The following is a 10,940-nucleotide window of genomic DNA, read 5'->3' as shown; positions in this document are numbered from 1 at the left end:
CTGCTGAGCAGTTGTCTCAGATGAAATCAGGAGGCTAAAGCTCATGAGTCATCGAGCACGAGGGCAGGTGGAGAAGGTTGTTTTAACAGTGAAAGTTTGTGTTTTCCTAACTCCAAGGAGCAATGATTCTGATGCCATTGCGATGGGGAATAGAACATAAAAGCTTCCAGGACTGTGCCCATAGGAAGTAAAAGCAGTTTTGGTATTCAAAGACCAAATTAATTGTTTCCAGCATGTAACAGAACAACAGCTCAAACCACACCAAACAATTAAGAGGCAGACAATGATCTTCATGGGATAATTTTCATCTGGATCCCAGCAGAGAAGAGGGCAAACAGTTTAGTCAGGCAATTGCCAAGCACCCAGCACAGTGCTGCATTTGCAGGCAGCTCTCTTTCCACAGGACTAACAAGAATTAATGGGCAAAAGGCAAGTTGGAAAGTCGACTTCTGTGTTGTGCCAAGAATTATCACAGAAGCAGGAGGGACATGTCCCCATAAGCAATCAGAACAATGCTGGTACCCAGTGCTGCACAGGTTTAATTAACTAATGGACTTATTTGAAACTGTCAGCTGGAGAGATGGAAAAGTAATCAGTTTTAAATGTTAATGGTTAACTGAGAGCTGCCTGCATCAGCTCTATGTTTCTGTGATAAAGCACAGCAGTAGTTTATTTTTATTCAAGGCAGCTTAATGTAAAGGGCATTAACCTCAGCATGTAGCAGATGGCAACAGAGAGTGTTTGCATTGCAGTGGTCAAAGGCAGCTATTTCTGTACTCTAGAGAAGAGGGGGGAAGAGAGGGCTGGATTTGGTGTGGTCATTATCTGCTTCTGTCTCCTCTGCTGGCAAAGTACCACCCAACTCCAGGTTACCACAGCTCCTGACCCAAAGACTTGGAAGCAAGAGAGCTCAGCCACAGCCCTTTCTACCAATGGCAGAGGTGTCCCAGGGCTGTTTGATAATCTGGGACTTTAGTTCCTGACTAGGCCTGAAAATCACACAGAGAGAAGTTGCTCTTTGCCAATCTGAGGCACCTGTTTCCCAGTGCTGTAACAGAACCAAGGGCTGGACCTTGGGATTGCTCTGCAGCTCAGGAACAGACACAGAGCTCAGTACATGGCCCGAGTTAATCCAAAACTCCTGAAAGTTCCAAATAAATTTTAAGAAGAAAAAAGCCTGAATGCTCCTAAGAGCTGGGCTTGAGCATCAAGTTGTTTTTCCCCCCCATTCCTTTTTTTTTAAACTTCCCTCTTTTTTTTTCAGGTTCCACAGACAAGCCTTTGAAATGCCATCACACATTTAAATCCCAAGAGAGACATTCCTACAGGATTGCTCCAGCTCCAGGTTCACAGGGACCAGACTACTTTTTGCTTGGAGTGATATGGACTCCACAGCCCTATTTGTGCCACCATGGGGAAACTGAGGAATACTGAGGTCTTATGGTAAGAAAATTCATTTTCCTGTAGATGTGAATCCTATGCTATAATTCAGCTTCCAGTTCATGACACAAACATGAGCCAGAGCAGATTTTGTACAAATATCCACTTGGCTGGATACAGGGTGATACTGGTAAGGTGTTACTGAACTTGCTTTCAAGTAAGAGACACTTCAGATGTTGTTTTACCAGCACACAGCCCAAACCCATTTTCTTGGGGGAACTGGCACATCCCCCAGTGCAATGCAGGTTCACACAGCTCCAGCCCCACACAGCCTTGTGCCTGCCCATCCTCTCCCAGCTTCTCCAGGAGCCCTCACCCATAGGAGGGTGGTGAACAGGGAGCTGACCATGCTTCTTTATCCTGGGCTGGTGGACACACACGGTGAGCAGACACACAGACACCTCCCTAGGGAGACTCAGCAGGCAGCAGAGACACCCACACACCGTGATGGATGATGTAGTTGTCCATCAGTTTCTGCATGAGGCGGATGCCTGTCTCTCTGTCTGGTGCTTCCTTGTGGTCGATCAGCCAGTCCGTGAGCTCCTTCGCCACGAAGCAGTTCGGGTACGTTCGGAGGTGGTAACGTCTGTCCTTAATGAGCTTCCCATCGTGGAGGCGAAGCCTGGGGAGAAAGGCAGTCAGTTGAGCACAGCTGCTCTTACAGGGGAACTGGGGTCTGGTGGCTCAGCATCTGCCTGGCTTGGAGAGACTACTGATGAGCGATAAACTCAAGCAAACCCCTTGGAATTGAAGAATGCGTCGGTCAATCCCAAGTTGTCTCTCCATCATTCCCTTCTCTCCTCCTGTCACTATGCAGGTTATAGAAGTGCCTGCTCCATAGTCTGACCCTTATGTGTCTTTTTGTTCTAAACAAGCCTCTAAAAACCACACAGCAGATAGCCAAAGAGGGTGAAGAGGGGCCAAAACTCAGAAAAAAAAATAAACAGTATATATACTTGGCATCTTGGTGTGATTCTGTGTGTAGTTCTCCTTCCCCATGGTCATGAAAGCAGAAAAACTGCCCCCAGGACAAAATCTTAGTCATAACTCCAGGTGTGAGCAATAACAGGAGCCCTAATTTATCCTGGTGTGCCTAAGCAATGAGTGCCAGGTGGATCCCATCACTACCTATTGATCCGTGTACCCCCTAATCCACAGCAACACTGGACAACAGTCCTGACATTTTCTGGTTCAAACTGGGATTGACTGGGACAGAGTTCACCGAAACAACAACCTTCCTATCCCCATAACCCTGATTTTATGCCTAGTCTGCAACTCAGATGTAAAGATATATATGGGTGTGGGTTACTCAGGTGAGCATGGCTTTGACTTTCAAAAGGACCTTAACAACTGAGCAAGCCACAAGGCACAGAGTTCTTCTGTGTTCCAGCCAAAGCCAACCCAGTTTGGCAGGAGATCTGTCCAGGGTCCAAACTTTTGCCCTGTAATCATGACCGTTCCCAAAACACCAACCCTGGAAAAAGCTCAGTGTGTGCAGCAGGCTCAGAGGGGAGATAATAATTAAACATCTCCTCTGTGACTCCAGGATGTTTTTAATTTCAAATTATTCATCTCAATTCTCAAGTTTGCCCTGGGCCAGTGTATTTTACTAAGGTATTAATCACTGCAGCTTTTTGTTATTTCATGCCTCAAGTTCTTCTGTTCTTTTTGGAAAAGTTATGCATGTTGGACAACAGTTTTAGTTACCATATGAGAAGTTTAAATATCCTAAAAATCTGTCACATAATAATGGCTTATCCTATATTGTAGGGTTTAAATATTAGGATCCTAAAAGTCTAAAGATAAAACCTTTTGTTAGGTGAAAAAAATTAGCAATTGATTGTTGTAATTAATGCTGAGGCTACTAAGAGCCAATATTATTAACAGAAATTTTCAGACCGTCCTGGCAATTAAAATACTAAACCAAAGATTCATGCAGAGCCATGTCCTGGGCTTGTCTTTAACAGACTTCCCTCAAATCCTGAGGTCTATATTCAGTATTTCACTCTTTACCTGGAAGGCTCATTCCCACAAGTGACCAGCACTCATTCTGCACATGGATTTCACCAGGAAAGAACAGACCACAGACAGCTGCCTTGCTATTTTTAGAGTTTTTCCCCCTTTTTCCTTGCTTTATTTCATGGTCCATTGCAGTCCAAAATGCAATCAGACACAGTGAGCAGCAACTGCAGAGAGTCTCCCCACCCTAACATCCCTTTGCTGTGGGAGAAGACACACAGTCAGTTTTTATATGCTTTATTTCCTTCGTAATCAGCAAGTGGGATGGCACTTTAGAGGCATGTTTGGTAGAGATAAGAAATGTTCTGAGAGTGTTCTACTACCATCAGCTCTGCAGGAGTCTATATAAAGAATATACAGAGAGCTATACACACACACTCACAGGCAATAACACATAGACCATAATCACACAAGGCCTCAATAGAAGCAGGTTGGGGGAACACTATTTCCCCTATAGATCCTTTTTTTATTGTGTTTCAGAATACTGAAAAAAACCCTATAGATCTTATGGGGGGAAAAAAACCCCTAAATAACCAAATCAAAGAAAGAAGATTTTCAGCAAACAATGCTGCTAAAACCTAACGTTTAAAAATAAAGATTAAAAAGACATTTATTCTGAAACTCTCCTGTTGTGAACAAATGCCAGGACAGGAATTAAGTGGTGTTTCACCACCTCTGGAGCAGCAGCATCTTGGACCTTGGTGGGCTATTTTAAGCCTGTGACAAGTTTTCCCTCTGTCCTGCAGATCCAGGGCAGCGGAAGAGGCACAAGCTCGAGTGTCCTTGTGGTCTTTTCACTTTCCTCTTGTTTACTGTTTCCTGTCAACTATGAGGAGACAAATTTTGTCCTTCAGACACAGGACATAACAGCAACTGTGTCTTCAAACAGCTCTTGTACGATGTTGTACAAACAAAGCTGGTGAAGCCAGGAGTGGTTTATCCTCATGCTTCCAGAGGAGAAAAAATAACATTCAGGAAGTATATAAAATACAATATTATGAGTTTTCTAGATAGCAAAATCTACCCTGTGGACATGTTACTTCTTCAAAAAGGGGAGGGTGGGGGGAGCAGAATCAGGCCAGGATAAAACACTTGCTGGAACATGAGAATGGACTCTTATGAAACACTTGGCAGACACAGAGCTGCTTCCACGTGCATTTGCTCTGGGTAGGTTGTGTTGGGTAAGCAAATTGTTTCTTTGTGAAGGTCACTACAAAGCCATCATTATTCATCCTGTGTAACCTTGTTGAAAGGGACATCCACAAAAGTGCAAATAAAAGAGGAACATACTCTGCATCACCTTCTGTGTAAATAGACCTTGAGCATCTCAAATGCCAAGGTGGATCTTTCAAGGATATTGACTTTAGTTCACATTCTCACAGCAGTTTAGAACAAATGAATGGCCTTGGAAAGATGTGTCAGCCAAAGGATCTTTTCTCTTCCTATCTTCACAGAAAACGAAACAAACCCAAAAAGCCCAAATCAACAACTATGTGCTGACTAAAAGGCAGCAATTGCCACAAGATCATCTCTGCAAAACTGCTGCTGCTGGAGAGGCACATGCAGGCAAAACAGCCACAGCAAACAGGCTCAGCACACCCCAGTTTGCTGCACCCCCAGTCTGAAAAAGCACCAGTACAACTGGAGACAGGGGAGAGCTTTGCACACCTGTGGCAGCACAAGGTGGTATAGAGATGTTTGATTTTCCTGTTTGTATTAAAGTGTATATATAGGAAAATGAGACTTAAATCTCCAAAAGAAATCCCAGCAAGCACAAGTCTACTTGCCAGCACTCACTTTCACCAGTGCTAAAAATTTAATTATTAGCTCGTTAAGGTCGTGTTGACCATGTAGTCTCATCATCTGAATAAAGTTCACTGTCACATCAAGTAGTGCCCCCTGATTCCTCGAGGAAGACATCCTCACTTCAAGAGATCCAAGTCCAACAGAGAACCACCAAACCTGAAATCTTTGGCCAGGAATACAAATTTTGTCATGTTCAGCTACACATCTTTAAGTGAGGCCAATTTGCAGAGCAACAAAGTATGAACACCTCATTCAACAGCATTGCAGTTTGAGTATCCAAATAAAACACTCTGCACCTCTGAAAACTTTGGAGAGTGGCGGAAATCACATTTCTGTTCTTCATAGGAGAAACCCTTCCTTCTCCTCCCATTTTTTTATGTCCAAGACATAAATTTACTGACTATATTTTTTATATAGGAGTGATTAATGCAGCTTACAGGCAGCACAAGAGCACAGCTGGTTCACTTGACCATGACAATACCCAGACAAGAGTGCACAAGGGCTTGTCTATACTTGAGAAACTGTTGATTACAGCAGGGTGTGAATGCAAAGCACAGAAGCTGTTCCAGAATATCTCTGTGCAGATAAGCCATTTGTTGCAATTAGAGGTGACTAATTGGGCCTCTCTTACAGAATGCCACCCAGGAACACACAACGCCCAGTAAAAGTGGTGTGATTTTAATGCAAGTTTATATGGCTGAAACAAAAGGACTGACAGTAGATGTGAGGAACAAGCCCAAGACTGCAGCCCAGAAACCCAAGAACAAAATATCAGTGAAAATTATTATCTTCATCTTTTTGGTGGGGAAGAGACTCACAACCCAAAACTCCTCTTCCCCCTCCATGGACCAGACAGCAGCATCCCCATGGAAGCAGAGGGACCCTGAGAGACAAGACAGCCCAAACCACACTGGCCAATCTCCCCTCAATTCCTTTAGGATCCATTTCATTCCCAGCCATCCTCACGAAACATTCCCTCACCCCTCATTTGTGCAGCTATTTCTGGCTGGGAAATGCATCCTGACACTGAACAGACTCATCCCTCTGGCCAAAGCAAACTCTGAGGGATTTGCAAACTTGCTGGGAAGCCAAAGAACTGTAAGGATGGAGCAAAGGTTTGTTTGATTAAATGCAATAGTGGGGAGGCAGGGCAGGAAGCAGAGCACAGGGAAAAACAAATGTTTGAGATTTTATGTAGATACAACAGTCTTATTTGCTGATGGAGGTTTACAGAGTCAGGGCAACCCACGAGGCTCCTTCATGTGCTTCTGTATTCCACATCTGGGGAAAAGCAGTGGAGCACAATGTGGACATTTAGTCCTGTCCCATCTGCTGTCTGAGACATCATCCAGCCTCTCTGCCTCAGTTTCCTCATTGCTACCCACTGGACATCCAGGTCCCAGGAAAATTCATACCACTATCTCCTTACCTACCAGGCTGTAAGATTCCCAAAACACAAAAGACAGCACTGAGCACTCAGTGTATTCTGCACCACTCAATTCTCCTTCCAGTCACAGGTTTAGGGGAGGGAGGAGCCTAGCTGCAGGCTGGTATCCATCTCATCAACCTCCTCCCTGGGTTTTACACCCTGTGCTGGCCAGCAGCTCCTTCCCTTCCTCATGCACTGGGAATGAGCTGTTCCTGCCCAGAACAAAGCAGAAGGATGCAACTGCTGCATGCCCAACCACCAGGAAAAGGACACTCCTATCACTGTGAACTCTCAGATTTTGGGAGCTCCCTAAAACCTGGAAACTCCAAGGCACTTCAGCTATAGGGAAAAAAATAAATATGGGTATGCCCAAAACTTTGGGTTTTCTATTCAGCCTTATCCCAGTGTGCAGTGGACTAGAACAGTTCTGTTCATGAACAAATTTGCTGTATCCTCTTCTCCTCCTTACAGTCACAGTCACCAAATGGTGCAGGATCTGATATGCTCCTGTCCTGCAAAAGGCATAAGGAGGCCACATCATTCCCCATACAAAGAACACAGTTTTAACACATGGCTTGAGTATTTTATTTTCTCTCTGAATACCTGACCCCCTCCTTGGGCCCAGGCTACAGAACTCATTTTAAACTTCAGTCACTCCAGATAAGTAAAATACTGGAAATATAAATATGAATAAACCTGCTCTGCCACTTTGGACATGGGCTGTGTTTTCAAGATGGGGCCCCAATCCTTAGCTGGAATTTATCAATTCTTAGTGTAAGACAAATAATAAAGTTAAAGCTAACAGTACTCGCTGAGAATGGACAACATAGTGACACTGAGCTAGTTTTAGGAATGTAGTGCTAGCATCCTTGGGCTCTGAACTATTTACATGATTCAAGGATATATTTCCTATTTTCCACCCACATTTCAAAACAAACCAGAATGACTCCAGACACAAACAAGCAAACTCTGCTCAAGAGCTACGAAAGCCCATAGTTGTATGCTTAGAAGCAAGGGGAGAGTTCTGTCCACAGATACACAAGGAGCACATTTTCTCAGCCACACAGGTTTTCTTGCAGAGGAGTATAGATTTCTGTCTTCATAGGAAAAAATCCTCAGGAGCTGCTCAAGAACTGGCACTACAAACCAGGAGAAGTTGCCAAAAGACACTTTAAAGAGAGGGGAGATCCAATTCAGGCACGTGGCATCCATGGGGTGTCCTCCCATATCCCCAGAAGTGATGCTGTCCCCATCCCACCAGGGACCAAGGACCTTGGGGGGGCTGCTCAGTGCCACCACATCATGCTCTGTGCTTGGGGGAAGAAAGAGAACAAAACCTATTGCCATCTAAACCCCCCTGCCACCTGCCTGGCAGCTGGAGGTGAAGGGCAGGAGGTGCCAGAGAAGAGCAGCAGGACAAGATAACACAGGAGAGGACCTGGTTCACCACCAGTTTGATGGATGAAGAAGGATCAGCAGGTACTGGGGAGGGGGATCCACTAGCAGCTGGGGGAGAAAGAACTTGCTCAAGGATAAAGTTTTGAGCCTCCTTCTAGGCGGGTACAGCTCAGCCCCCAGGGTACCCCCTGCCCCAGCCTGGAGGAGGACCCCAACACCTCCTACCTCAGCTGCTCTCCAGCAATCATCACCTCTGCCCTGTAGTGCTGCTCGGTGGCTTTCTTCTTCAGGCTGCTGCTCAGGCTCTCCATGCCGGGCTGACGGGGGGTGGCGGTGGGGAGATGGTCCCCATGGGATGCGGGTTGGGAAGATGCGGGTTGGGAAGATGCTGCGGGTCCCCAGCCGCTGGCAGGGTGCAGGTAGGCAGCCTCAAGTTGCTGACTCCAGCTCCCCGCCTCTCCTTCGCTCTCGGTAGGCTCCGGAGGAGGAGCCTGCTGCAATCTGAGCCTGGCTCTGCTGGCTCCAGCCAGGCTCCGGCTGGGAGCAGGGAGGGTGGCAGGGATGCTCCCAGCAGGCTGGGACAGCGTCCGCTCTGCTCGCTCCGGGGAGATGACTCTGGAAGGCTTCGGGCACACATGAGCTGGAGGATGAGTGGTTTGATTAGCCATAGGATGGACAAAGCACTTCCTTCCTTCTGCTGTAACTTTGCTACAGGGGTTCAAGATGTGCCATTCCCCAAAGCAAGCCATGTGCCTCGGTCTCATCCTCCTCCCTGAGGACTTTCCGCCTCTCCCCAGGGTGGGATGCATCCAACACAACGGCCAACACATGCAAAAAACGGGGGCTCAGAGCAGCTTGAGCCCTTCCTCAGTGCAGTAGGCATTACAGGGGTTGGATGGCAAAGCAAGGACTGTGATTAGCAGCAGCTGGCACTGATGAGCCCAGGGCTCTGCTGGTGCCAAGCTGACACTAGATACTACCTTTAAAATCTGACTCCAGGCACTGGTTCCTGCCTCACCTACTACCCAACATTTCCATTGTTTGAGGTATTTTCTGCAGGCCAGAGCTGACCTGAAAGTGACAGTGAGCAGTGGAGAAACAGGCAGAAAAACTAGGATATGAAGATGGTTGATTGCATCTATTATTACCACCAGATTCATGCACAATCATATTTCCATTAGTTAAAACAGGAGCAAAAAATACTGGCTGTCATAGAGGACCAAAGCTCAGAAACACTACAGAAACCTACTAAAAGAGAGTGTGGAGAAGATGGGGGTGAGGGAAGGAAAGGAAATTTCATCAGCTAAGGAGGTTCTGCTTCAATCTGAAGCCTAATAAAGCATCAGTGAACTAAATGCTGCCTTTAATTAGCTCATCTTTAGCAGCAATTCATCAGCTGGTAGCTAGTTAGCCAGTATCTCCAGCAGCACAAGCAGACCCTTCCAGGCTTACATTCCCTCATGTTGTAATACTACTAAATCCAACAAGGCTGGGATAGGGATTTGAGCAGCAGCCAGGGCCAGAAGGAACAGTTGACACAAGGTAAAGGCACTGCTGTAGCTGGAGGCATGTTGGTCTTCCTCTGGGCAGCACCGTGGCTGGCTCTCTGCTGAGGAAGGAGCAGTGGGTGTGTAGCTCACAGGGCTGGACAAACCTCACTCTCAGAGCTCCTGTCCAAGTCAAACAGCTGCTGCTGCCCAGCCAGGCAGAGAGCAGCACCGATGGGCTGCACCAACAAGGCTCTTTCTATCCAGACTCTCCCAGAGCACACTATTTCCCATGTCCTGCTGGTCAGGCCAGGCCATAAAATGCAGGGAAACAGGCTCCCCTTGTGCACACAGGCAGGCTCAGCCAGCAGCCCTGGGGCAGGCTCAGAACATCTCCCAAAGTCCACTCTGATGGCACTGGTGCTGGTGTCACTGGGCCAGTCTCAGCAAAGGGACCTTTGAGGTGCTCTCAGGGCAGGCAAGGCTTGTCCTTGCCCACTGCTGCAGCATCTTTCATTCCCAGCATGAATGCAGTGGAGAGAGATCCCCAAACCTGCCCATCCCATCACTCCCCATCACTCTCTGTACTACTTCAACCAGGAAGAAACTGCTGCAATTTTAATCATTGCATAAATGCTTTCCTAAAAAGAAAAGAAAACAAAACAAGAAAAAAAAAAGAGAGGCTCAGCTCCAGGCCTGAGAGTATTTTGCTCTTACAGTAACAAGGTAAAGGATTTCAGCTCTTGCCAGATTCTTTCATGAAAATGCAGGAGGAAAAAACTTATTGCTCCAAAGAATAAGCTTGTCCAACGTGCCCTTTAAATTAGACATTAATGTTTCTACTTAAGCCTCAAAAACAAGGAAGAGAAGCTACTAAAAATCTATTATCTCCCCTTCTCAAGCCTGGAAAGCACTCAGTCAAGAGAACAGAGGGAGGGCACAGCAGCTGGAGATATCCAGAGCTGCTGAGGATGGTGGAGCCATGCTCAGAAAGCTGCCTGTGGGGATGACAGGCACATAGAGGGACTAAACTTCTTCTGAGAGGACAAAGGACTATTGTAAACCTACAACTGTTATAGAGAAGGTGACTATGGAGTAGCTGTTCCCCCAACAAGGACCAGAGCCAAGCCCATGAAATGAGTCAGCAGGCTTGAGACAAACTAGACAATGCCTTTCCTCCTTCAGCAGTACAAAATGAAGTTGTGCAATTTATCATCACTCAATATTAAGCCTCAAATCTAAATTGATTAAAAAGGGAGTTAGGTAAATTCGTGCAGGATAGGTCTTGGTATTGAGCATGGAAATCCATATGATTACTTCTGTCTTCATTGATGGAAGCTGCAAGAATATGTTAGTGGAGA

The 10,940-nt window shown here is 46.2% G+C and overlaps 1 protein-coding gene across 1 annotated transcript in view; it reads right to left on the bottom strand.

Moving 5' to 3' along the window:
- The window catches only part of DEPTOR (DEP domain containing MTOR-interacting protein), a 15,834-nt gene extending 7,431 nt beyond the window's left edge, over positions 1-8,403 (bottom strand). Inside the window, exons 1-2 of the mRNA XM_009079207.1 lie at positions 8,318-8,403; positions 1,884-2,062 (exon numbers count right to left, since the gene is read on the bottom strand). Coding sequence (XP_009077455.1) covers positions 1,884-2,062; positions 8,318-8,403 — 265 coding nt within the window. The remainder of the gene's footprint in view (positions 1-1,883; positions 2,063-8,317) is intronic.
- Between the last annotated feature and the right edge of the window lie 2,537 nt (positions 8,404-10,940).

Source organism: Acanthisitta chloris, unplaced genomic scaffold, assembly GCF_000695815.1.
Source record: "Acanthisitta chloris isolate BGI_N310 unplaced genomic scaffold, ASM69581v1 scaffold3787, whole genome shotgun sequence".
NCBI classification, from domain to species: Eukaryota; Metazoa; Chordata; class Aves; order Passeriformes; family Acanthisittidae; genus Acanthisitta; species Acanthisitta chloris.
Note: the sequence above shows the minus strand (reverse complement) of the source record. Positions and strands in the feature narration are given on the sequence as shown.